General features: G+C 49.7%; 2 protein-coding genes and 1 long non-coding RNA gene across 5 annotated transcripts in view; 2 read left to right on the forward strand and 1 right to left on the reverse strand.

Annotated features, from left to right (window-relative positions):
• Positions 1-7974: 7974 nt before the first annotated feature.
• Positions 7975-10669, reverse strand: LOC119304247. The gene is made up of 4 exons (XR_005148190.1): positions 10527-10669; positions 10012-10457; positions 9003-9332; positions 7975-8905 (listed from the first exon to the last, which is right to left on the reverse strand). It is a non-coding gene; the product is annotated as an uncharacterized LOC119304247 (long non-coding RNA).
• LOC119304246 lies at positions 8566-13042 on the forward strand. Of its 3 annotated transcripts, none has more exons than XM_037581419.1 (7): positions 8566-8651; positions 9121-9321; positions 9624-9682; positions 10161-11595; positions 11669-11781; positions 11869-12109; positions 12215-13042. In XM_037581419.1, the coding sequence occupies exons 2-7, from the start codon at positions 9165-9167 to the stop codon at positions 12769-12771; spliced, it is 2562 nt and encodes an 853-aa protein (XP_037437316.1). In that variant the 5' UTR covers positions 8566-8651; positions 9121-9164; the 3' UTR covers positions 12772-13042. The 3 variants fall into 3 exon arrangements, with proteins under 3 accessions (XP_037437316.1, XP_037437315.1, XP_037437313.1); XM_037581418.1 differs by having other exon boundaries at positions 8634-8767; XM_037581416.1 differs by having other exon boundaries at positions 8638-8771.
• A 4876-nt stretch (positions 13043-17918) lies between these two features.
• Positions 17919-27736, forward strand: part of LOC119304248 (probable metal-nicotianamine transporter YSL9) — a 17412-nt gene continuing 7594 nt past the window's right edge. The window contains exons 1-2 of the mRNA XM_037581420.1: positions 17919-17936; positions 18149-18565. Coding sequence (XP_037437317.1) covers positions 18187-18565 — 379 coding nt within the window. The 5' untranslated portion in view covers positions 17919-17936; positions 18149-18186. The remainder of the gene's footprint in view (positions 17937-18148; positions 18566-27736) is intronic.

Below are 27736 nucleotides of genomic sequence, written 5' to 3' on the forward strand. Positions count from 1 at the left end.
CGAGCCGTCCGGACGTCGGAGCGCGAGGAGGACGCCTGGTCCAGAGGCCTCTTCGGCCGCGACAATCCGTCGCCGGCGTCCCTGGTCATGAGGGCCTCCAGGTAGGACCGGGGGCGGGGCGGGGGGATGGGGAGCGACGACCGCGGCGAGGACGGAGACGGGCCGGCGGCGGAGACCAAGGCGGCCGGAATGGCGGGAGCGCAGGGGGAAGGCGGTGGCTACGAGGTAACAGGGAGGAGGAGACGAGCGCACCGTCCAGCCCTAGCGACATCTAAACGGGTCGCAGGCCATCCGTGCGACACGTCTCCAGCGCCACGCTGGATCCACACCCAACGGGCCGGGTCCGCGTGGGACAGCAACCAGGCCCGGTTGGCCCGGTCAATAACGGCCTGGGACTGGACAGCCGCGCAGCGGGCCGCCGGGTCAGCCCAGATGGCCCTCCGAGAGGAACCAGGCCCAGAACGGCGCAGGCCCTCCCACGCTCCCCCGGGCCGGCCCACCATGCGAGCGCTAGCTGGCCCACGTAGGAGCACGGCCCGATCCGGACCCGACCAGGGGGCAAACCCCTCCCGCAGCGCCGCCGGCGCCATCGCCGGAGTGGCCTTCCCGGACCCCGCACCAGACCCGGCAGAGCTACCAGGCTCCGCCAGGACCAGGCGACGGTCGGAGACGGCGGCCACCGCGACCACAGGAACCGGCAGATCCGCACGGGACGCCGGCCCAGATAGGGGCGGGCGAGCCACGGGACGTGCCGCCGGCGGCCGCAAGGGGCGGGGACGGCCGGAGAGGCGGCGAGGACTGACGCGCGCGGGCCGGGCCGCCACCCAGAAGTCTCCGAAGAGCGGCGGAGCCAGCTTCACCGGACGCTCGACCGGTCCGACGTCCATGGCCTCCTCGTCCGCGAGATCCGCCCAGGAGAACACCGACGACGCGAAGGACAGGGACGGCCCCTGGGGAGCAACCACCTCCGGGCATGGCGCAGCCGAGACCGCCGACCCGCTGGCCGCCGGGGCGGCGCCGGCGAGGTCAGCCATGGGCGGCCCGACGGCGAAGTTTGAATCGCCAAGCGGACGTGAGCGCTCCACCGCAGTAAGAATGTTCGAGGATGTGTATCCTAGCAAGGGAACAGAGGTGCCGCAATCGTAGCGTAGTCTTACTATTACAATCTGGAGCCGTAAGTGCGGTGCGGCCGCATTTTGGCATCTTGCTTGCCCCTTGTTTTTTCTTTTCTTTTTTGACTGAGGGTATTTGCCCAGGCAGCAGCAGCCAGCACCAAACAAGAGCCACTGTACTACAGACTGGACTAGAGAGAGACGAGGAATCCACGCGCGCCCGACCCGGTAGCCGGTTGCTCCTCCTCTTGCATTGGGCCAGCTAGCCAGCCAGCCAGCCTAGAGAGAGAGAGGTGGGCCGGTTTGAAACGAGGTCGGTGCCTTTTACGCTGGCAGGCATAAAAAACAATCGCTCAAAAAAAAGGCATATAAAGAAACAATGTTGCGTGCAGGTGAAAGAGTGTGGTGCTGTTCCGGCCTGATTGTAGTCTCTTTACTAGAGTCCATGAAGTTTTTCGTCTTGCAGAAAGTGATACCGCGAAGAGATGGTCTTACAAATATCATTTCAATTCTTAGTCATAAGAGTTACCGTATACTCTCTCCGTCCGGAAATACTTGTCGGAGAAACGAATCATTTCTCCCACTAGTATCTCCGGGCGGAGGAAGTATTTTCTTGGCTCTTGAATCCAAACCAGTGCAATGAACAGGAACTAAATTAAAGATGTTTAATAAAAACTGCTTCTGCGTGCCAACTGCCAAGGAAGGTTACCTACTGAAGTAGATTCGAGTCCAGTCCAGCACTCCATTATACTCCTACGCGTGTCAAGTGTTAGCATCGGTTAATTTGCGACCCATATTTTTTTTTTCTGAATGTTGGTAGAAGATGTACCAAATTCATTGATCAGCGAGGGAACACAAGGCACAAAGGCAACCCTTATTTGTTAGGGACGAACAAGGAAGGGGATCGATCTAGTATTTCTCTCGGTGGCAATATATCCAGGATACAATATCGAGTACAAGAATGGATCAAACAAGAAGGATTAGGGTTCGTGCCGCCGCCGGTTCCGTGATCCACTGGATGAGCCAGAAGGAGAGGGCAATGCCCTTAAGTAGTAGCCGTCGCTGGGCCGGACCCATTGTGCCACTCTGGGCCGCAGAAGCGAGTGTTGGCGCGTCGGGTGCGGCTGGGCCGCACCATCTTCTCCTGTGCAGGTGGGGTCGGGTCGTCAGGGGTGCTAACATCCCCTCGTCCTTGAGAAGAGGCTTGCCCCCAAGCCTCCGCCTGGGGAAATCGAGCCTGTAGTGCTTGCTTGTCTTCCCAGGTGATGTCGATCGCTGCGCCTGCCGACCACTGCACCTGGACTTGTTCAATCATGGCGTCATTCTTCTTGCGCCACCTTGATTGCAGCACCTTCACCGGGATCGCTGTGTCGCCCGCACCAGTAGGAAGTGTTGACGCTGCTGTGGTGCCGGGAAGTAGGGCATGCCGGAGTTGGGGACGTGGAATACCGGATGTACCGTGGCTTGAGGCGGCAGCTGGAGTTTGTAGGCGACTTCATTGATCTTGTCAATGATCTTGAACAGTCCGTATAACTTGTAGCTGAGCTTGTGGTTGGCGCGAGGAGCCACTGATGTTTGGATATACGGCTGGAGCTTGAGGAAGACTTGATCGCCAACTTGAAACTGCCGAAAAGAGCGCTTCTTATTCGCCTGATCTTGCATGATCTGGAGCGCGCGATGGAGTTGTTGTTGTATCAGATCTTGCATGACAGCACGTTCCTCGAGCCATGATTGCAACGCCGGTACCGAAGAAGTTGTTGAAGCAGTGATCCCCCAATGTCTTGGCTCTCTCCCGAACATGGCCTTGAAGGGTGTCATCCCAATGGTTGAGTGGTGGGAAGAGTTATACCAGAATTGCGCCAGGGGCACCCAAAAACTCCATCGCTTTGGGCACGCCTGCACGAAATAGCGAAGATATGTCTCGATGCATTGGTTCACCCGCTCGGTCTGACCGTCAGTTTGAGGATGGTTCGCCGTGCTCATTCGGAGTTCAGTGCCCGCATATTTGAAGAGTTCCTGCCATAAGTGACTGGTAAAGAGTGGATCACGGCCCGACACGATAGCTCCTGGGAATCCGTGAAGCTTGTACAACTGCTGCATGTAAAGGATGGCCACTTTAGCTGCTGTGTACGGGTGAGCCAAGGGTAGGAAGTGTTCAAACCGGGTTCTCTTGTCGACGACCACCAGCAAGCAATTTGTACTGTCCTGACTGTGGTAGTCCATCCACAAAGTCCATGGTAATCATATCTCAGGACTCCTTTTGGTATAGGTAATGGCATAAGTAGGCCCGGTGACGCCGTGCGATCCGGTTTGGCTTGTTGGCAGACCGTGCAGCATCGCACGTACTCCTGGATGTGTGCTTTCATTTTCGGCCAAGCAAACAGTCTGCAAACTCGGCGGTATGTCACAGGGAATCCGGAGTTACCTCCCATGGGGCTGTGGTGGAAAGCTGTGATTATGTGTTGTTGCATAGCCGTGGTCCCACCGAGCCAGATGCGGCCCCTGAATCGAAGGAGTCCATTCTGGATTTGGAATCGTCCATTGGGATCTTCCCGTACGGCCAGCTGCTCTAGAAGCCGTTGCGCCTACGGATTTGTGTTGTAGCTGTTGATGATATCTTCGAGCCACGCGGGTTGACATACGCTGAGGGTGTGCAGCACCTCGCCCGTGTTCGCCCGAGATAGTGCGTCAGCTGCAGTGTTCTATGCCCCTTTTTTTGTACTTGATGCTGTACCGAAGTCCCAGGAGCTTAGTGAAAGCTCGCTGTTGCCATGGTGTTGAAAGCCGTTGCTCTGTGAGGTGTGTCAAACTGCGCTGATCAGTGAGGATAGTGAACTCAGCATGTTGCAGGTAGGGGCGCCATTGATCCACGGCCACGATGACTGCCAGATACTCCTTCTCATATGTTGATAGACCCTGGTAACGAGGGCTCAGAGCCTTGCTCATATACGCAATGGGATGGCCCTCTTGCTGAAGAATTGCGCCGATGCCCTTGCCGCAGGCATCAGTTTCAATTACAAACGGTTTGGTGAAGTTGGGCAGGGCAAGAACTGGGGCTTCAATCAAGTGTTGTTTGAGGAGCTGGAAAGCTGTGTTGGTAGCAGGTGTCCATACAAACGGTGCACCTTTCTTCAGCAGGTTGAACAGCGGTCGAGCGATGATGCCAAAGTTTCGGACGAATCGCCTGTAGTACCCTGCCAGCCCCAAACAACTGCATACTTTCTTGACATCAGATGGTGTCGACCAGTTGGCCACCACACGTATCTTGGCTAGTTCCGTAGATACCCCTTGGTTGCTGATGACATGGCCCAAGTAAGATAATTTGTGCTGACCGAACTCGCATTTGGACCTCTTCACGCGCCATTGATCGCGGCGCAATAGTTGCAGCACATGGCGGAGGTGGTTGATGTGTTCTCACAGTGTCTTGCTGAAAACTAGGATGTCGTCGAAGAAGAGGAGCACGCACTTGCGATCAACAGGCTTCAGAGTGGTCGTCAGGGCACTGTTGAACGTAGCTGGCCCGCCTGCTAATCCAAATGAAACCACCAGAAACTCATAGTGTCCTGAATGCGTCTGGAAGGCCGTCTTGTACTCTTCGCCTTCCGCGAGACGAATCTGGTGGTAGCCAGATTGGAGGTCTAGCTTGGAGAACCAAGCTGCCCCGTGTAACTCGTCTAGCAGCTCTTCGATGATTGGCACTGGGTACTTGGCGATGTAGGTGATGGCATTCAGATGTCTGTAGTCGATGCAGAGCTGCCAAGTCCCGTCCTTCTTCTTGACTATGGCTGGTGAACAGAAGGGGCTGGTGCTTTTCTGTATAATCCCTTTGCGAAGCAGTTCTTCCACTTGTGCATCTATCTCCTTCTTGTGCTCGGGTTTGTGCCTATACGGTCGGATGTTGACGGGTTGAGCTCCTCGGATGAGTGGAATCTTGTGGTCACAATCACGGCGAGGTGGTAAGCCCTCTGGCTCCTTGAACACGTCCTCAAACTCCTCAAGGACAGCTTGGATGTCAGGTGGGATGGATGTGTCGCTGCTGTCCTCCCTTGCTGTTGCGTAGATCAATGCCATGTGGGTGATGGCGCCTGTATTGCACAGTTGCTGAAGTTGGAGAGCGTTGATGACGACGCACTTGGAAGAGGTCGCCTCATGCCCGCAGAGACGGATTGGCCCCGTGGGAGAGGGAATTTCGATGAGCTTGGCACGCCAGTCCACGGTCATGGGGCTGTGCTCCTCGAGTCAGTCCATGCCCAAAATCGCATCATAGGTGCCCAGCGCCAGCACTTTCATGTCCGTCGTGAACTGGTGGCCTTGTGAACACCACTGGCATTTTGGGGCGCTAGCGGAGCAGGTGAGGGTTCCTCCGTCCGCCACCCGCACCTGATACGCTCGCGGTAGCGGTTGGACGCCTTGGATGGATGCGGCAAGTTGCTCGTTGATGAAGGAAGTGGTGCTGCCGGAGTCCACAAGCATCAAAACTTCACGCCCTTGAATCCACGCGCGAAGTTGGAACGCCTTGGGTGATACGCCTCCCATCAGAGCGGTCTTGGATATGGCCATCACTACCCCGTCCTGGGCAGCCTCTGGTTGAGTTGGCTCTGTTGTGGAGTCGATGCCGAAGAGCTCCAGAAGCTTCTCGATGACGTGGAGCTGGACCGATGTTGGGCACACATGGTCGGGGCCCCAGCGCTCGCCGCATTTGAAACAGAGGCCGCGCGCCCTACGGTAGTCGCGTAGAGCTTTGATCTTGGAGGCGTCGGCTCATGCTGCGTCCGTGCCGCGGCGATCCACGACTGGTGCTGGTGGTGTCGTGCGCAATGGCGGGGGAGGAAGTGGCAGCGGCACGCTGAGCCGCTGTGACGCGTCAGGCGGTCGCGCTGGAGTGGGACGCTACGCTTCGGCGTGAGCATTGTCCGCCACCTCATCTTGAAGCAGCGCCAGAGCACACGCCGTGTCCAAGTCCGGTGGTCGCTGGACCATGACCACCGCTCGAATATCCGCCTGCAGTCCTTCCACAAATCGAGTGAGGAAATAAAATGGGTGAATTGAATCTGAGTAAGAACTGAGATGATTAATGATTAATTCAAAGTGTTCAATAAAATCCGCTACTGTGGATGTCTGCTTAACAGTGTAAAACTGGCGGATCAGCAGTTGGTGGCGATCGTGACCGAATCGGGTGGTTAACAGGGCAGTAAAGGAATCCCAATCGAAACTATTGAGTCTCTTTTGGACAGATTGCAACCAAATGGCCGCAGCCCCTATGAAATTGAGGGCGGCCATGGGAACCCAGAAAGTTTTGTGGATGGCAAACATGGAAAAATATTTCTCGCACATCGTCTTTCACATGTTCGGGTTCTCGCCCGAGAACTGCGGAAACGAAATGGAAGGATGGGCTTGTCCCAAGCCAGCGAGCATTTGACTAGCATGAGCGAAAGGGGAAGACAGGAATTCGATCTGACCGTTGGCCGGGAGTGTCGGCGGCATCTGGAACGACACCCCCCCTCCCCCGCTGTAGATGAAACTCGCCGTGGTCCTTAGACCCTTGAGGGGCGTCCTCATCGCCTCCCGCCTGGCCCAACTTGTCGGTGGGCAGCGCGGGCGGTGGCGCCGTAGATCGAAGCGTTTGGCCGCGCTTGCTGTAGAGCAGTGACCGCGTCGCCTAGATCGGAGACGCGACGCTCCAGATCTGGCCTCCAGGCAACCAGATCATCCAGGCGGGAGGTGACCGCGGTGAGAGCCGCGGTGTTGGCCTCCATTGTCGTCGTGAGCTTGTCGAGGTAGGCCTTCGCTGCTGGATCCATGGCTTCGATGGTGTTGTGGCCGTGACGAATCCCTCTAGTCTCGATGAGGTGAGCCAGATCGGGTGGAGGGAAGGTGGATTTCTGGTGACTGATACCAGATGTTAGGGACGAACAAGGAAGGGGATCGATCTAGTATTTCTCTCGGTGGCAATATATCCAGGATACAATATCGAGTACAAGAATGGATCGAATAGGAAGGATTAGGGTTCGTGCCGCCGCCGGTTCCGTGATCCACTTGATGAGCCAGAAGGAGAGGGTGATGCCCTTAAGTAGTAGCCGTCGCTGGGCCGGACCCATTGTGCCACTCTGGGGCGCAGAAGCGAGTGTTGGCGCGTCGGGTGCGGCTGGGCCGCACCATCTTCTCCTGTGCAGGTGGGGTCGGGTCGTCAGGGGTGCTAACATTATTACCGAGGGTAAATGTTGAAGAAAGAAAAAGATTGCAATCAAGCTCCTCAGCTTAGTTTGCAACCCTTATTTACCAGTGTATTCTACTCCCTCCGTCCCATAGTAACGATAATAATCATGTACAACAAACATGAAGCAGCATCGAAAGAGGTAGACAAACACCCTGGATTGATGTGGAGTAAGTAAGCACAAACAAGGCGTCGCTAGCTAGAGAACCTAATTAATATTAAGATAAATAATGTGAGCCGTCGTTTCCAAGGGTTGATTGGCGTGCACTGTACTGTAGCTACGTGTGCCGGCTACACTACGTACTCCATCGATCGCAGCCACAGCACGTACGTGACATGCACGCATAATCAGCAGACCAGGGCAAGTATATAACAGAAAAATCAAGGCACGTGCGCATGCTTACTGCTCACGTTGTATCCTGTTCCTGTGTGTGCAGTATCCCTACTAGTGTTTAACGGAAATGAGATGTAGTACTTTCTTTTTGATAAATGGTATTTTTATTAACTTAAAATTTAGCATCAAACGAATATAAAGGACGATGAGTGGCATCCAGTGCACAACCAACACAAATAGTCTGGCACAAGTAAAGAAACTTAGCTCCGCTCATGAAGCATGTGGCACAACCATTGACATATTTCATAGTTAAATGCACAGAACCATCACTTTTACGGCACGACTTGCGAAAAACCACCACTTTACAAAACGCGACATTTCACACCGACTTGAAGATTTCACAGTGGCAAAAACACCGATCCAAAATGCTAACTGTTTTGATGATGCCGTTAACTAGTCTGGCCCGACCGTCGCGCTGAATTGGCAGAAAAATGTGCCCCCCAACAAATCACAAAATAAACAAATTGATGGTACGATGCTTTTACCACAAGGCTGGATCATTGCTACAGGAATAAATATGCTTCAAGGACAATTATCAACCGCTCTGATCCTGCCACTTTTCCCTGCAGAGCAGAGGGGTGGGGGAAAAGCATGCGTGCCTGGTGCCTGCCTGCTGCTTGTGCGTGTGTGGTCACCTTGATGCTTGTCCATGGCATGTGCCGCTGCTGCTGCTACACCTGTCCGTCGCCATAGCTGTGCTGCTGCATGCCCCTCCACGCTAGCTCCACAAAGCACAAAGAGGGGAAGAAGATTGAAAAGATGGCGTGCCACTGACTGGCCAGTGCGAGCAAGCAAGAAAAGGCTTCTTCTTCTGATTCCTTCCTTCCTTCCACCGCCGTTGCCGCCGCCGCCTGCTCCGCAGCTCAGGGCAGCCAGCTGGTCATGGCATCCCTTGACATGGCCAGAGACATGCCCTGAAGGACCTCTCATGGTTGGTTGCTTCCCTTGCACTCCTCTATCTAGTCCTCTGTGTGTGCTGATCTCCTCCTCATCGGCTCGGAGCTACGGGCGGTTCTTCATCTTCTTCCCTGCTGCGCCGTCGCGATTGTCAGTGAGCAATTCTTTCTTGTTATACTCTTGCCTTGTAATATTGCTGGCTGGGTTTCCCTCTTGTTTTCTAACCATAATGATACAAGTTGTCTCTGCGGTGGCTTTGCATCCCCAGCTCCGTTTCTTCTGTGATTACTACAATAGCAGAGAAAAGGAACAAGGGTCAGAACCAAAACAGAGTGAAAGTAGTTCAATTCTAATCCATGTTGATAGTAGTAAAATTCTGTTATACGTTGATTTAACTGCAGAGTAGACACATGCATTTTCTGCAACCACGTTTGCTTGCTGCCGGGTACTTCACGTTTGCTGAGGATTAGCACCATGAACTGAACAACTCATACTTCTGCCAGGTACTTCACCTTCAGAGTGCAGGTAGAAGAAAACCACCGAGAGAATGGGGAAGACGAGCCACAGACGGGCTTCACAAATCCAAGAGAACAATGTTGGGTGCACCTGGGGCCTCATCCGCATGTTCTACTCCCGCCGCGACCCCAAGCTTATCCTCGACAGGAAGCAAGGGAGCAGAAGGCACTCCTTCAGTGGCTTTGCTGGTACTGCTTCTCTTAATTTAATTGTAAACCACAGTTATATTAGTTATGCGAAGAGTAAAGACAGAATAGTAAGGAGTAGTAGTGATCTAGATAAGTGGGTAGTGCAACAGCAATTCAGTTTCATGACAGTACTATCTTCATTTCTGATGTCCATCCTTCGCTTCACAATTCTCTAATGCTACAAACCAGCAACTGATCCCTCTAGAACTAACTGAATTTTTTTAAGGCATTCAGGAAAATACATCACTCAAGCTTCTTGTTGTAAATTCTGTTATTGGGATTAACAGCCTGCTTGGTTGCAGGAAGAGGGCACTTGAGAAAGAAGTCTAGGGACTTTGAGGAAACAGATGAAGACAGGGATGTAAGTTAATTTTTGTATATCAAATGAAAAACATGCGGTTCTACGAGAGAAAAATACATATGAATTACTGTTTACTGTAGATCACATAGCGTGTTCGTTAAAACCACAACTCCACCCAGATGCAGCAGATGCTATATCAAGTTACTTGCATAACAAAAATCGCTGTGACTTGTGGTTTTGAAAAGTGCCAACTTGATTCTGATAGCAGCCAAAAAGTTTTCGAAGCAAAGTACAGTTTAATATAAGTTGAGTAATAAACTTAGAAAACAGCAGTCCGGATATGATTTCATAAATACAGCATTGTTGGGCAGTTGAAGGAACCTCCTTACTGTGTATGGGCTTGTACTGAACTACCATCATTCAGTCCTCTTGATGCAGTACAGACTCTGTTCAAGCTTTTCTATTGTTGTAATATTTACGCTGCATGTCGAAACTTGTTTCCTGGAGACAACTGATGTTTTGGTCCTGTATTTCTCAGAACACGGAGGAATGCAGCACTACGAAACCAACTGTCAAAAGACTCATGGAGGGCGAGGTTGGCAAGCCAAAACATTCGAAGAAGATCCCAAACGACGAGGTTCAAAGGATATTGGCTGACCTGGGACATGATGTCTGTCTGGACAAAAGAACAACGCCGAACAGCAAACCAAAGGGAGTCACAGATCCCAGCGCAGACATAGGCATTGCTTCCTCCTCTGGGTCCCTGGATCCCAGTGGTTCAAAATGCATGGAACAGGCGGAAGAAGATGGCCTTGAGCTTGCTTTGTCAGATTTCCTGGGACAAGTCTATAAGTACCATGATGAAGGGCCGCATGATGATTGCAGGAATAAGAGTGAACTATACCCTGAATTAGAGTCCATTATCCATACAAAGCTTAATGAGTATAACAATCCTCCCCGTGACCTTGATTATCAGAAAACACCGGTGAGCGAGGAAAAGCAGCTTGTTGACAACAAATATATTTGCAACAGACATGTAGGGGCCAGGCTAGAGCCCAAGAAAATGCTTGAAAAAACTAACATTGCCGAAGATACAAAGGCTTCAAATCAGCGTGAGTTGGCTATTAAAACAAAGAATAAAGAGAGCAGGAATATATTCTTCTGGAAGAAAGATAAATCAAGCAGAACACATGCACCAGAAGGAAGGTCTTCTCAGCCTGTTAACAAAATAGTAATACTGAAGCCAAATCCAAGGAGAGGATTTGATCCTACAGAAGCAACTGCATCGACATCCTTCCATCGGCAAACAGGTGGAATTCAAGCTCCAGAATACAGTGCAGCTGAATGTTCAACATTTTCAGTTAAGGAAGTCAGGAGAAGATTCAGAATCGTGACCGGAGAAACTAGAAAAGGAAGACCCCCAATGAACGAAGATGATGTACAAAGAGATCCGTGTTTGCTCAGAGATTCATTTACAATTATAAAGGATTCCAGACAGGCCCCTCCAGCTACTGATAAAAATGATGTTGGACCTTCAAACAGCAGTAAACACAAGCAAATAAATCATTCAGTAGGTGGTTTCAACAGCGACTTATCTACCTCAAAGGATGCATCCAACTTCTACGCAGAAGCCAAAAAACATTTAACAGAAATTCTGAAGGACGATACTCATACTGGCAAGTATCCAAGTCCAGCAGTTCAGGTCTCAAGGTCCTTGGTAGGAATGCTTTCCCTCCCTCAATGCAGTACCCCATCATCACCTGGGAATACCCCAAGGGTAAAAGAGTATATTGAACATTCACAGGAAGATAAAAATATTTGTGCCATACACAAGGCTGAGGGGGAAGAATCTGCAGAAGAAGGAAATAAAACAGAGGGAGATTCAGGGAGTGTTGAATGTGGTCCTAGTGAAGCAACGGTTGAACAAGCGGATCGAGAAAGATATTATTACAAGGAAGAAGACACGCAACAAGGTGAGTGATTACAGGATGCAAAATTATCAAATACTACATGGATATTATATTAATAGAATATGAATACTTGCAGACGTTGAACCTGATACTGGTTGTATTGAAGAAACTGACAATCTGGATCACTCGCAAGCAATTCGGAATGCGCAATGCATTCCAGCAGAGCAACACAAATATAACTCACCCCCAGTATGTTCAAGACAATATTTATTGCTATTTCATCTAGTTTCCATTGATGTGCTAGTTTAATGAAAATTTTGAATGTCTGCATTGAAGGAAACGAAAGAAGCAGCAGAACCAAGTAAAGAGCATGCTGAGATTTATCCAGGTTCCCCTGAGAATGTTGTCAAGATGCTAGAGCACCAAGAGCCAGAAACTCCCAGACGAAGCGCATCACTTGGACCAACATCACAAGAGGAAAACTGTGAAAAGCAAGAGCAACCCAGTCCTGTGTCTATTCTTGATCCATTCTTCCATGAAGATGTCGACAGCCCTGAAAATAAGAGCCCAATACAATGTAATATTCAATTGATAAAAAATCTGATGTATGCTAACCATTGACCTTCAGAAAAACAAAGTTTTTTTTTAATCTAACGGTTTCATCTCCCAAAATGACCTACAGGTGAGTTGCGCCAAGATGTCTCGAGTCCCCACCAGTACTACCCAGACGATGGATCAGACCAAGAAGGAATCTTCTGGGAGGACAAGGATGTCAGGTTAGGTTACATACAAGCAGTGCTGGAGCTATCAGAACTATGCACATCCCAGAACTTAGATGTATGGTATCTGGAAGATGAATTGATCAGCCCTTGCCTGTTTGAAGAGCTACATCAGGGCAATCATCAAACTGATGATTTCATGCTCTTCTTTGACTGCATCTGTGAAGCTATAACAGCAATTCAGGGGAAACACTTTGGAAACCCCCATTGCTTATCTTTTGTCAGACAAAACATACAGGCACCTCCAATGGGACAGAACCTCATCTCAGAAATAAATAAGCACGTTGAGGGCCATCTCTGTTACCAATTTCCCAGCACATTGAACCAGCTAGTTAGTGTGGATCTGGAAGAGGGAGCTTGGATGGATCTTCGATCGGAAAGCGAGGAGACTGTTGTGGATATATGGGAATTCTTGCTGGATGAACTGTTGGAAGATGTCGCTTATGATTTGTGGATATAGTCTATCAGGGCGATCAACTCAGAGCATTGTGTGCTTGCTAATGTGAGTATTGTAAGTAGCTTTTAACATGTTTGGGAGGGAAGAGCCAGTGAGGTTTTCTTCTTGACAGTGTGCAGCTGACGGTTCCGATGTTGTCCTTGTGATTTGTGTGGTGTGTGCATATGTGATTTGTGTAACTTGTAGTGTCAGTTAGTTGTGCAAAATACAGTCAAAGTGATACCCTTTTCAGTGAAGTTGAGAGCTAGCACAGTGTGCACATAATCAACACCAATATACATCATATGTCATCCATTCCAGTCATGCCCATAACATAACAGAACTGATTCATCATATGAAAAGTAAAGGAAATTCAGTGGGCAAATCAAAACAATAAACATCATAGAACAGGACACACTTGGCAGATAACTTAGCTAGCTATAGGCATAATTAAGCAGTAGGAGTAGGTCGGATTAAGGATCAGGCATCAACCAAGCAAGCAAGCGAGTCCAGGTGGAACTGCGGCAAGACCAGCCTCTTCCTCTTCTTCGTCCTCTTTTCTCCCTTTGCGGGCGCCGCTGGATCCTCGCCGGCGGCGACGGGCGGCTCCCTCTCGGATGATGAGCTCGCTATCCCTCGCCCGGCCAGCCGCTCCCCTTCCTTTCTCTGAGAAATACGGCCCGGTGGCCAACCCTAGGTCAGAAAAGCCCGTTTGCACACCGCTGGGCTCAATTCCACGTCCCTCGTATGATCTCGGTTGGGCCCAACCAATTACAGGCTGGTTGGACTACTTTTAAAAACAAAAATATGTCTCAAAAGAAACTTTTAAAAACAAAAACAAGAACAAGAACATTATATTTCTGGAAATGTTATCTAGTGCCCGTTAGACTTTTAGGCTGTTCCAGCGAACACATTCCCTGCTGTTGCACGAATCTTGATGCAAACCATGTGTCAGGTCAGCTCTCTGGCGTCGTTCGCTATCCCAGATATACTGGCGAACGGTTCCTAGGGAATAGAACTTGGGCCCTTCTACAGGAAGCCAATGCACACATACCACCAGGGCTGAAGCACAGTTTTGTATACATTTATGGTCAAACATCTTTATGTATTTTGAGTTAAAAAATTAATTTGAATTTTTTTCCATAAATTGTATTTTTTTTCATTTTTGGAAAGAACAAAATTCCCTATTTTTAGAGGGATTTTTAAAAACTTGCCACGTGCATATATTATAGGCATGGAGAATCTTTTTTTCTATTAAAACCATAACATATATTTTTCCTTCTAAAACATGCCATTTTCAATTTCTCACATGTCATTATTTACTAAGAGAGTGACATTTTAATAATTACTCCCTCTCTAAAGAAATACAAGAGGGTTTAGATCACTACTTTAGTAATCTAAATACTCTTATATTTCTTTACTGAGGATAACATGACTTTTTGTTAATAATAGGATGGTAGTTTAATTATATAGCATGTCATTTTAATATTTAATAACATGGAATTTTTGTTAATAAGATGATGACAGTTTTATTATTAAGAGCATGCCATTTTGATAATTAATGACATGGCATTTTTCTAAATGAGCTGATGACAGTTTTATTACTAAGAGCATGGCATTTTTAATAATAAATAACATGAATTTTTTACTAATAAGAGGATGATAGTTTTATTATTAAGAGTGTGGCATTTTATTATCAAGAGCATGGCAGTTTTTTAATTCAGGGCATAGAATTTTAGTAGTCAATAACATGACATTTTTATTTTTAAGAGGATGACATTTTTTATTTTTATGGCATGGAATTTTTTTCCTTTTTTGATAATGGCAACACCTGTAATCTAATTGCGAATTATCCAAATAAAAAAATTATCTAGAGGATGATAGTCTTTAAAGTTTAGCATGGCAACTTTATTTTTTTGTACATAATCTTTTTTGTTTTTTCTTGTATCAGTTTTCTTTATAATGTTTTTTTAAATAAACTGCTATCTAGGCCTAGCTCATTTTGTTCGTATGTCCAAGCCACCTCACTCGATTGTGTAACCCCCAGCGAACAAATGTTCGCTGGTCGATCCACCCGCTAGCAATCAATTCGTTGGCACTGAGCGAACCAATCTATGGTTGGATGGTTAGAAGGACAGTAATATGCATAGCCCACCAGGGTTCAAATGCTAGTGCTCACATTTATCCTAGGTTTGTTGCAGGATTTTCGATGATGTGCGTTCAGTGGGCGGAGACGTTCTCATTGACTACGAGGCGCATACGGCGACTTTGTAAAATCTCAAGATTATATGTTGGCTCAGTCTTTCAAAGGTGCTCATAGAGGTAGGGTGTGCGTGTGTGTATTTATAGGGGGTGAGTATATGCGCGTATATATGAGCACTTGCATCTTTACTATGTTTAAAAAAAATTGTTCGCGCCGACCTTCCTTATGATAAAGGATATTTTCATTTTTTTTCCATTGATCATTATTCTATTTATTTTGGCCTCCATAATTTGATCCAGATATTGTACATAGAATGCCGCTTTTTTAAAAGGGAAAAAAAGGAGTAATCCACTATGACAGAAAAAACGAATCCTTTTGTAACTCATTATTTATTGGCAAAGATAGAAAACAATTTCAGCTAGATTTTTATTGAACACACCACAAACATAAACACTCTTACACACACATACACTCACCCTTATGAACACACATACGCACACACACCCTTCCCCTATGAGCACTTTTTAAAGACTGAGCCGACACATCATTTGAGATTGGCAAATATATAAAAGAATTTAGGTTTTTGTGTAATGCAAGCCAAATCCCAGACGTCAGTCGGCCCTAAGTTATTGGGGGCAATACGCAACGTTGGGGTAGGGGTGGTTGGGGGGAGCAGAAATTTAATTTCGGACCGATCTAGCGTCTGTTTCCTGGAGAAAACTTCCCGAGGTTGATCTAGCATTGGCCTCGGGACAGACTCTGTGGCCGCGCTCATTGGGTCACAACAGAGACCCAATAGAGAGTCTTTGGATATGAGCTCCAGGCTTGGTCCAACTAGATGTGACTATTGCCCTGTGGCAGATGCGAAACCGACTCTTGGGCAGTGATCGCTTGAAGATCCTTGGCCGAATCCGAAGATACGGTGAGGGATCCGATCACCAGGCTTGGTTTGTTAGGATTTATGCCTTGACGGTGCGTAGGAGGTCCAAGATTCTTCTGCGTCTCAGTTAAGCCGAGGTCTTGATGCTCTGGCACAAAGATCGCGTCGGCGTGGATCCGTTCGTCAATCAATGCTTTCATTGAGCTTTTTGCGACCACACAACAGGCCTGTATGGGCTGTATGGGCTACCAATGTCGGAGCTAAATTTGGCAATCTTAGGTAGGAGGCCCCGAGCTAGTGATCTTGACTTGATGGTAACAGAAAGTAGAGAGACACATTATTTATCCAGGTTCAAGCCCTCTCGAAGAGGTAAAACCGTACATCCTACTTGTATTGTATAGATTGTGGATGGGACTTGCATCTAGAGATAAATATGCCAAATATTTAAATATGCCTTGAAGTATACGCTAAGTCTTCGGAGTATTCCATTTTGAGTATGCTGAGGGCCATATCTTACGTGGACCGGGGTGTATTCTTCAGTTGTCGGTGGTCCTCGACCCGACCCATAAATGATAGGCCGACGTGATGAGTACTCCCTAATCTAGGACACTGTCACAACCCAATTATGCAAAAAAGCCAACAACATTCCATCAATATTCTATGGGTTAGTTGCCAAAAGCAAACAACATTCTATGGATTAGTGAGGTTTGTGTCCTCGTTTCAAGCTGTCTGGCCTGGAATCTGTCTGGGGTATGTTTAGTTAGAGACCCGGGGTGACTTATCTGCCTCATGAAGTTGCCTGGGCACATAATAAGCCGCTCCCTAAATTTGTTGAGACTTCTAAATTAGTTATCCCATAACTAGTTCAGAAGCTCCAATGAATGAAGGAGGTGGCTTATGGAGAAAGCTGGGGAGGAGGAGGCTTATTTTTAAGCCGTCAAAAGAACTGGCCCTTAGTCTCTCTCTCTCTCTCTCTCTCTCAATTTTTCACGAATATGAACAAGGATACACGTGTTGGAATCAGCGATACAAGTCACTAGCAGCAAGAAGTGGGTATAGAAAGTTGGAACTAGGGAGGTGGGAGAGGGAAAACGTCCAACGACGGTCAGTTCGGGTTCCAGTTCTTCGATACCCCCTCACTGAAGTGATGTGCTTCTCTATAAAACCAAGTGTAAAGATCGACCTAATCTATTTCTTACGGATCGCCCAGGACCTATACCACTCCGATGCCTTGCCCACCAAAGATAAAGAGAATACTTTTTTTTTGGCTTCATCATGTGGTAGACCTGAATACTAAAGAGACCACATAATTTTTCAAGCATGAGTAAGTGATCTTTTAGATGGACAATGTCATCTCCTGCATAACAGTCATCTCTCACATGCTGAAGTGTGCCAATAGATATTTGTAAACTTCTTTTTCATTTCAGAAGGTGGAGTCATTTCCTAACCTCAGTACTTGTGCAGGAGAGGCCTCCCAACAAGCTATCAACAACAAGATATTTGATAAATGGACTAAAAGAGTAAAAGAAAAACAGAAAACATTAACCACAGTAAAGGTTTTCCTTAGCGGTTTTCACTTATCAAAAGCTCTACGCTCTCCGGCAACGACAAGCGTAGGAGGTCAATTCTAGACCTTTTTGATAAGCAATGGTGTCAAACCCAAAAAAAAAGAGAAGGAATTGGTCGATAGGAATCAATGTAAAAGCTGTAAATATGGATGGACTTGCGATGTGCTAGCACAAGGTGTCATGGAAAGTAAACCTCCCCGCTCCCGTGATCGACCGGAGGGCCAACCCTAACGCCGCCAGGGTTGGTCCCCTCCTCCCCCATCGCCGCCAGGACGCGCGGGCTTTGGCGGGGTCCGTCTTTAGTCAAAGCATAAAGGACGTGGCGTGGACATATTTTTTGTCGTTGCTGTTGACGAACCGTGGTGGTGTTATCTAAGTGGCACTTAAAAGTTAAAACAGCGCCAAAAACGTCGCACCTAACAAACAAGAGATGCATGAAGCATGCTGTCCACCCACATAATAACCTGTATATATGTACTATAATAAACCTGTGGCACTGTGTCGCACGTCTGCCCCTGGTGCTTCCACGAGCAGCCAAGTTAGTTCCTTTCCAGCATAATCATAAACTGAGTTAAGCTCTTTAGGCGCTCAGTTCTTTTGTTCGCCATGAATCACGTTGGTTAATCTCTTATTGATTATACCTACTTATTGGTGCTGGAGAGCCCAGGCGCAATTATCCATTTTCCCGCAAGCACACTGATGGAACCGATCTGCTGCTTATCCAGAATCTCTCTTCCCCATGTGACGCAGGCAGGACAGGAGAAAGGAGAGGAGGAGAGGAACCAAAAATGGCGCCACACCAGCGGGGCGCCGTGGGAGGGAAGGAGGAGAAAGCCCGGCTCCTGGATGTCGACGAGATCGTCGAGGCGCCAGGAGCCGCGCGTGGCCGCGTGCCGGTGCCGCCGTGGTCGGAGCAGCTGACAGCGCGCGGCCTGGTTGTGAGCGTGGCCGTCGGAACCATGTACAGCGTCATCGTCATGAAGCTGAACCTCACCACGGGTCTCAACCCTACTCTCAACGTCTCCGCCGCGCTCATCTCCTTCGTCATGCTCCGCGGGTGGACGCAGGCCCTCGCCCGCCTCGGCATCCCCGTCAAACCGCTTACGAGGCAGGAGAACACCGTTGTCCAGACCTGCGCCGTCGCCTGCTACAGCGTCGGCGCTGCAGGTTATTATCTTATTTATTAAAAGTTATACTTACTCCACTATATGTCTAACTAATACTCCAAGTTTACGTCCCCTAAAAGGCCATCCTTTAAACTACATATTTAAATCAAATAGGGCAACTTCTCAAGATACTGCCTCCTCATAAGGAAATATAAAAGCGTTTAGATCAATATGATCACTAAAGCAGTGATCTAAATGTTCTTATTATGTTTCAAGGGAGTGATAAAGAGATGACCGTGCCGCCTGCAGCCACTATACCGCCCCAAACATTAGGATAAGCCATCCTTTTTTTCACTTAAAAGTTCCTTATTTTGCTCTTAGTCGTTTTGTTTGTATTTTTTCATTCAAACATTTTTTCCTCCCTTCTCCCTATTTTTATATTTTCCTCCCACCCCTGATATTTTTCCCACCAGCTTGCCTCAAAAGTCAAAACCGTATCCAGGGCCGGCCCTGTGTTTCGGGAGGCCCTAGGCGAATTCGATGCCATGTGCCCCTATGTCCTAAGATCATATATATGTATGCGTGTGCGTGGTACATAAACTTAAATATAATAATTGTTGGACAATGCCATATTACGACAGAAATACTAAAAAGATAGAAAATTGAAAGTAACATGATATGATTACCTCAAATAAGAACCAAATTCAACTGACTCCATCGACAACAATAATACTTAAGTACCCTTCAGTTGTTGAATCTTCAGATCCCTTTCTATCTTTTTTCTTCTTGTTTGAGCAACTGACAAATGCTTCTTAGGCAACATGGCGGGCTAATGTCCTAATATTATGAAGAAAAAATTATTCAAGGAATTAGAATTTTTTACATCGGATGATTTGAATGATTGGAACCCTAGACATGTGCATAGAATGACAAAAAAAAAAGATGGTTGAATACATACTATGAAAGATTGAATTCGAAAATTATACATTAAAATTTGGAACTTCGTGTACACTGAAATTAGAGGATGGATCATGGATGAATAATTGAATACGTTCTAAAAAATAAAAGAAATTACTGAAATTGGGGTTTGCAGGGATGGATCAGGAACATGGTACAGAGAGTTATGCATGGATACGTATACGTACTGCTGTGGGCTGCGCTCACTGCTCACATACATACGTATACGTACTGCTGCGGGCTGCGGCTGCTGGATTGCCGCACGGCGGGCGACGCGCACAGCGGTGACCGAGGCGACCACAGCGACGAGTGGACAAACAGACGAGCAAGGCGTCCCCGAGATCTTCGATTGATTTGTTTCACAATCGAAACGAGCGGCCCTGCCGTGCGGCGTGCGTGACGCTTCGCTAATCGCTACCTACTATCTGATGGGCCTACCTCATCTCGTTTTTCTTCTCTCATAAATTTTTTTCTCACCTATTTTGCTTGGCTATATTATATATGTGCACTACATCATGGGCCCCTCCCTGGGCTGGGCCCTGGGCCGTTGCCCCCCTGCACATGCCCCAGGGCCGGCCCTGACCGTATCAACTACCCCACCAGCTATTGACTTATCAAATACTTCCTCCGTCCCATAATGTAAGACGTCTTTTGATACTAATGTAGTATCAAAAAAACCTCTTACACTATGAGACGGAGGGAGTAGAAATTTATTTTCTTTAATAAGCCAATAAATAAATACTTGTGAAATAAATGTTTACCGAATAAAATCCTACGGTATGATTTCTTCTCCGTGTTTCAAATCCATTCTCCCTGTTTTAGATAAACATTCTTGTTTAGCTTTCTAGATCAATTTTATCCGGATTTCTGGTTCATAAATTCAGACAGATTCTTTTGAAATAGGCTTGTGCCTCATTTTACATATAAAATACAACATAAGAGTACACGACAACGAGAAGGTCCTTTTACAAACCAGATATAAAGATACGACAAGAAGCATAAAACAATCATAATATATCGCAACAGTCCAAGGGACGGCGCCCGAACTCCACCACTCCATGACAACGCCCTCAGGAGGGTGACGACGTGTCACCGCTGCCGAGTCCGCGGACATTGATTTTCATCCGGAGCCCTGGCACAGGAAGAGACCCACAAACAACATCCTCAAGAAGATAGCAGCACCCACGAGCGTCGCCTTCACCGGCGTCAAATCGCAAAGTTTTCGCTCGGGAACTCACCCGCACCACCAGGAGACACCTAGGCCACCACTACGATGAAGACTTGCCCGTCCAAACAAGATCCGGGCGCCGCCACTTCCACTGGAGGAGAGCATGCCAGACCCCCCCCACCCCACAGACGACCAAGAGGCAAGACCACCACCACCACGAATCCCGCAGAGAGCCGACTGGGCAGACCACCATCCCATGTCGTCCGGGGCTTCCAAAGATGAACCCATCACCAACGCCATAAACGCCACCACAAACAACCGATGGTACTCCGCCTAGACATGGTTGGAGGTGATCCAAAGCACGGGCGAGGAGCAGCGTGTCCCGGCGAGGGGGGGGGGGGCGTGTCAACTCCTACACCGGCCCAGCCAACACTGCCGGGAGGAGCGGGCGTCGCCCCGTCAGATCTAGTCGTCCAAATCCGGACAGGGGACCTCCGTAGCAACCGGCACCTCCGGTCGCCCTGTGGCAGCCGACACGTTCGGCCGCCAATCGCAGTCACCTCCTTTGGCTCCCGACAATGTGCTCCACCAGCGCGCTTCACCGCCGAGTGTCGTAGTCTGACCCCACGCATGCTCATCGTCACATGCTCGTGGAAGGAGAGCGCCACACGCCCGAGCACGCTCGAAGCAACCAGCCGGGCCGCCATCGGATGAGCGCCACTACCACTATGATGCCACCTCCATCGGGCACTGTAGAGGCAGCCGACTACGGCCCAAGCTGTCCACAATATGCCTCAACCCGCGCCGCATGCTAGCCTCCGTTGTCAGATCTTTTTTTTGACGAGAACAGTAGGAGCTCTGCCTTTGCATTATAGATGGGAGGAGATATAAAGTTACATGGTACTAGTAGAGGCGGCAAAAGTGCCCCACGAACCAAAGACAAAACTAGCTCTTGAAACAGAGAGCTACAGAGACAAAAAAGAAGACACCATCCTACACCCTGTTCCTACCCAGCCACCTGAATGGAAGGGCGGAAGGCCTCGTTGAGCATCTTGAAATCTTCTTGAATGAGATTCACCAAGGCTCTTGGCGTCATCTCAGCATTTTCAAAAACCCTTCTATTCCGTTCCTTCCAAAGATGCCAAGCAATTATGCCGAGAGGGATGTTTCCTCGGCAGCTTTGGATTGCGCACCGCGATGCATATAGAGCCTCTTCCACCAATCTGAAACTGAAATTGCAGAGTGCACCACATTGTAAATCCTGTCACTTGTGCCCTGGGCTAGGTACCAAACCTCTCTTGCATAGCTGCATCGCAGCGTGATATGCTCCGCAGTTTCTGGCTCCTGGTCACACAACCGACAACAGGCATTGTGTGGCCATCCTCTAGCCTGCAGCCTGTCAGTGGTCCAATTTCGGTTCTGTAGCAACAGCCAGATGTAGAACCGAACCTTTCCCTCGAGCTTTGTTCTCCACACCCGTGCAATCCCAGGTTGTTCAATCCGTGCAGCGGACTGGATCTCATAAGCAGAGCAGGCCGAGTAACGTCCATTTGCAGTGATTGTCCATTTGGTTTTGTCTCGATGAGCCGAGAGAGTAATCAGCTGTACTTTTTCCCACAAACTGACAAATTGACAGAGTTGATGATTGTTGTCCATTCTTTGCAACCCTTGCATCCACCGCCCATTGCACAAAGCCTCTCTGACTGTCAGAGTTTTGAATCTGGCAAGATTGAAAATGTCGGGGGCCAGTTGATTAGGGGCCTCACCATTGAGCCAGCGATCCTTCCAAAAAACAGCAACACTGCCATCCCCCAATTGCAGGGAAGTGCAGCTGGAGAAGAGCTGGCGGTCAATATCGTCACAGGGAGTCGGCGATCCTTTCCATGGTCTGTCCTCATCTTCCCACTTGAACCATTCCCACCGCAATCGCAGAGCCCTGCTAAAACAGTCAATATTCTTCACACCGAGCCCACCATAACGCTTGGGAGAGCACACACGTCTCCAATTTACAAGACTTTTCCCTCCCACCGACTCATTCTCGGCAGACCAAAGAAAATTTCTCCTCATCTTATCCATCTTTTTGATGAACCACTTGTCAGGTTGGAAGCTTGTCAGGAAGAAGGTGGCAGTGGCTGTAACCACTGAATTGATGTACACTAGTCTTCCCATCCTGTTCAGCATCCTCCCCTTCCTAGGAGCCAGCTTACCCGCGACTTTGTCTAGAACCGGTTGCAATTCCGCTCTTCGTGGCTTCCAAAACCCAAGTGGGAGGCCAAGATATTGGCATGGAAAGCTTCCCTGCACCCCGCGAAAAGCAGCCATCAGATGTTGAATATCGATTCCAGAGCAAGAAATGGGATACGCCACTGTCTTCTCAATGTTGGCACAGAGCCCAGAGGCATCCCCAAAAGCCTTAAGGATAGCCTGGACAGCAGCAAAGTCTTGGGGCACCGGGTTAATGAAGAGAGCTGCGTCGTCGGCGTAGAAACTAGATCTCAGCCGAGCCACCCGTAATCTTAAAGGCATCAGAATTGCCCTCTCCGTGGCCATCGCAAACATCCGCTGCAAAGGCTCCATCGCGATGATAAAAAGTAGCGGCGATATCGAGTCGCCCTGCCGCAGTCCACACCTATGAACAAAGGGGGGACCTGGTGACCCATTTAGCATTACCCGAGAGGAGGAAGAAGCAAGAATGATAGAGATCATATCCCGCCAACGTTGGCCAAAACCCATTGCCTCCAAAACCTCCAGCAGGTAGCCCCAACAGACCGAGTCAAAGGCTTTGGCCACATCAAGCTTCAGAAATACCAGGGGAGATTTTCCAGAGTGAGCAGCCTTGATGACATTCTTCACATATAGAAAATTATCTTGGATCGACCACCCTCTGATAAAAGCACTCTGGTTGTTAGAAACGAGCTTGTGGATCTCGGGAGCCAGCCTAGATGCCAACATTTTACTCAGCAGCTTAGGCACACTGTGCATCAAGCTAATAGGGCGGAAATCACTTGCATTTTGGGCTCCATCTCGCTTTGGCAGTAGCACCAAGTTTGCCGTGTTTACAATGTTCCAATTCGGAGCGCGGAGGGAGTGTATGCAATTCACAGCAGCAAGGAGATCCCCCTTAATAAGCGGCCAACATCTTTTGTAAAACGCGTCGGTGAAGCCATCCGGTCCCGGCGCTTTTTCCCCATGGATCTTTGACACGGCATCTCGAAGTTCTTGTTCAGAGAACGACCTCTCAAGGTGGGACAGATCCAAGTGTGGCAAATTCAGGGCCTCCCAATTAAGTGAAACAGTGCGCAAGAGAGGGCTACCCATGATCCCTTTGAAGCGGTCGAGCAAGATCTGGGCCTTTGCGGCATGATCAGAAACCGGTCCATTTTGTCCATTTAGCACTGGAATATGGTTCTTCCTGCGCCGCCCGTTGGCCCTGAGATGAAAAAAACGGGTGCTGGCATCTCCTTCCTTGATCGTGGTCAATCTTGACTTCTGCCTCCATCTAGTTCTATCAATGGCCGCAAATCCCAACAACTTGGCTTTTAGTAGACTCCTCAACTTTCTCTTTGCTTCTGTCAATTGTCTGTCCTCTTGCGCAAGGTCAAGCTGAAAGATAACTTCATTTGCAATTCTAGACATGAAAGAAGCCCATCGCACATTCTGCTTGTTCCACTTTTTTAGTGCCGCTGCAGTTCTGGACAATTTAGCCAATGGTTCCCCAGATGTGACCTCTTTACTCCAAGCTTGCTCAACAATCCCGTCAAACTCCGAAGATTTTAGCCAATGGTTCTCGAAACGAAAGGCCCTACAGTGAGCAAGCTGCATCTTTTTCAGCACTAAAGGGCAGTGATCGGAGATATTCGTTGATGCTGGGCTCAACTGAAATTGGGGAAAGGCAGCTTCCCACTCGCCAGATACCAGCACTCTGTCAATTTTGGTGAGATTGGTGTTTTGACGCTCGTTAGACCAGGTGAACCTCCTCCCCAACAATGGGAAATCAATTAGTTCCAGATCCTCGATGAGTGCCCTGAATCTGCCCATCATCCAGAGATTGCAGTTAAAATTGCTCTTGTCATCAGCCCGTCTGATCATGTTGAAATCTCCCAAAACCATCCATTTCGGCAGCATGTGTTGCTTAATCCCTCTTATCTCAGCAATGAACCCCAATTTTTCAGCCTCTAACTGAGGGCCATAGACCCCAATGATTGACCAGCTGCTGCCATCCGATTTATGCTTTATTGTACCAGAGATGGAGTGAACGCCTGTTGCCAAGGGTACCTCAGAAATCTCAAAATCATCTAAGCAAGCAAGCAATACCCTTCCTCTAGACCCATTGGCAGGTAAGGTAATGAAATTATCAGCAAAACGGTGCCCCAAGGTCTCCAACACTAAGCTCCTGGTCATGTCATTGATTTTAGTTTCTTGCAGGCAAATCAGATTACACTTTAGCTCAGCGACAAACAATTGTACAGCCCTTCTCTTTGCCGGGTTATTTAATCCCCGGACGTTCCAATTCAGAATTGCAATATCCATAAAACAGTGCCAACACTCATAACAGACCTCCACATCTTGACATCAATCTCCATCCACTGTCTCCACCAAAGCCAGGTGGAGCTGCAACAACTACCCACATACAGATACAAACGCACACACCACAACCCTGAGCAGCACCCCACGCCCATTAACCTTTGTTTGACTAACATCAGGAAACTGAAGCTACACACACACACACACAACAAGCATTATAACAAGTTCAGGCAACAGAGACCTGTGCCCGCCCATGGACCGGCTGCCCGCCCTTCTTGCTGGGTCCGCCCGTCGCATCGATCAGCTCGATGATCGCCTCGACGAACTTATCAGACAGCGGCTGCTTGTACATGTCTCTGCACTTCTTCTAGAGGTCCGCCGTTGTCGGGCCCACCATCTGCGATTCTCCTGCCCAGACACCCCCTTTCTTCATGAGAACGAGCTGTACCTTGTCCATGGTGGACCATCCCGTAGTTGGCTTAGCAGCGAGCCTGCCGCTGCTTCGCCTAGCGAGCTTCCCAGCTGCGCCCCCTTCTTGGCCGCTGCCATCGACAGGGGTGAGGAGAAGAGCGGCGCGGAGAGGAGATGTGCATGAGATGAGGAAGCGGCTCAGGTGGTCGATGGTTTCCTCTCCCCCGCCCGCATCTACATCCTTGTGGCTGTCCAGGCCCAACACCGGCAGGCCCTGCTCAGGGTGCCCAACCTGTGGGCTTGCTGTAGGCGAGTGCGGCCCAAAGACGCCTTCAAAGGATTCCCCTCCCCCGTCCACCTCACCGCTCACCTTGGCTTGATCCTGATCCAGTCCTTTCGCTAGGATAGGCTCTAGCAGCCCCACTGGTCCCACCTTTAGCGGGGCACATGCACCAATCGCCAGATTTGCATGAGAAAGGCCATGCACGTTGCCCTCATCGGAGGCTGCCCTTGCTGCTTGATGCCCCTTCTGGCCATGGTCTTCCACGCCTGCATGAGGCTGAGCTGGTTCCTGGCGCTGCGTCCCTGGCTCCTCAGTAATCACACTTTCACGAGGAAGGCCATGCACAACCTCCCTGACGTCGGACTGCCCTTCTGCATATTTCTCTTGCTGTAGCTGGCCCATGACCGCAGAGATCGCTCCCAGCTGACCAGGGATGGGAGGCGTCTCATCTGATCTCATGAACGGATCCCTTTCTGACCTTGAACAGCCCGCCGTTGCAATGTCAATCAGCGGAGGCAGGTCCTCCTCCAGCCGCCCGGCGTGCTGCCTCCCTTGTCCGGCGTGATCACTATGTCGACGTTCACCTCTGCCGGCTGCTTCCTGACGCAACCCCACGCTCGCCAGCCGGTGGCCCTCGCCGTCCCCATACCGGCGCCTACTTCCACCACCTCCACCACTGCCTCCAGATCCGCCCGTGCCCGCGTTTGGGAAGCGAAGCCTGGTGTGCGCCGAGACGCGCGGCGGTGGCGGCGGAAAGTCACCATCTTCGTAGCTTAGAAACCACCTGTAACCCCATCTGGCCGGCCAAGACGGTGGCACACCATCCTCCGAAGGGATGCCGCTGACCGCACTGTGACTGCTACAAGCACTGTCCGGGCTCGACTCCGGCGGGCAGGTGAAGTCAAACACATGATCCAGATGGATGAGAACTGGATGGCTCAGCAGCCCAACCTGTCCCCAACGTGGTGATGGTTCCTCGAAGATGCCCAGCTCAGGGTAGTGAGATCCTGGCGACTCCATCTCCCTCGGCTCCTCCAATTGAAGGACACCCCTGGTCTTGAGCTTCTTGATGGCGTCCATCCACACCCAGAGGCGAAAGCATCCAGTCTCCTACTCCCGACGCACCTCCGTGTCAATCCCCTCGATCAGCATGGAGGGATCGAACAAAGAGGCCACACTGCTGATATCCCACGCATGCTCTGGAACCCCTTCTAGGCACACCCTGGCCCTGTACAACAGCTTCGCCGGCGTACCACGCCGGAAACGCGACCATGGAGCGATCATGAAGGAGACGCGCCCGAGCACCAGCGGCCCCTGGATCCCCAGCACCATGTCCCGGACTGCCGCGTCGTCGAAGACGAGGAGAAGCTCCCCAAGCGCCCGGAGTGACACCTTGACCTGCTCTTCAGGGAAGCGGAAGCGCAACGCCAAGGCCCGCTTAACGTCGACGAGCTCAAACGGGGCTGGCGTCCCCACCATGATCGCCACCACACCACACCTGGAGAGCCTTCGCGAGACCAGCGGTCCGGCGAGCCGTCGCGACGACCAGCCCACGCCGGACCTCGGGGTCAGATGCCGGCGCCTCCATGGGAGCACGGACAGCAGAGCGCGGCGGCGGGCCGGGTGGCGAAGGGGGAAGGATGACCTGCGAAGCAGTTGCCGGTGGCTGGACTTGAGGCGAGCACCACCTAGCTCTATGGCCTACGCCGCCGCACAGCAAGCACCTGGAGCGGTTAGTGCACTTGGCGATCCGGTGGTCAGGCTCCAAGCACCGAAAGCCCTTCCCCCAAGCTTTCTTGAACAGGAGCTCTTTCCACTGGCTTGCTTTGGGCTTGGGACGCCGCTGTGGTCGCTGGTAAAAAGGGGGGCGCCTGCCCCTTCCAACCATC

Source organism: Triticum dicoccoides, chromosome 5A (genome assembly GCF_002162155.2).
Source record: "Triticum dicoccoides isolate Atlit2015 ecotype Zavitan chromosome 5A, WEW_v2.0, whole genome shotgun sequence".
Taxonomy (NCBI): domain Eukaryota; kingdom Viridiplantae; phylum Streptophyta; class Magnoliopsida; order Poales; family Poaceae; genus Triticum; species Triticum dicoccoides.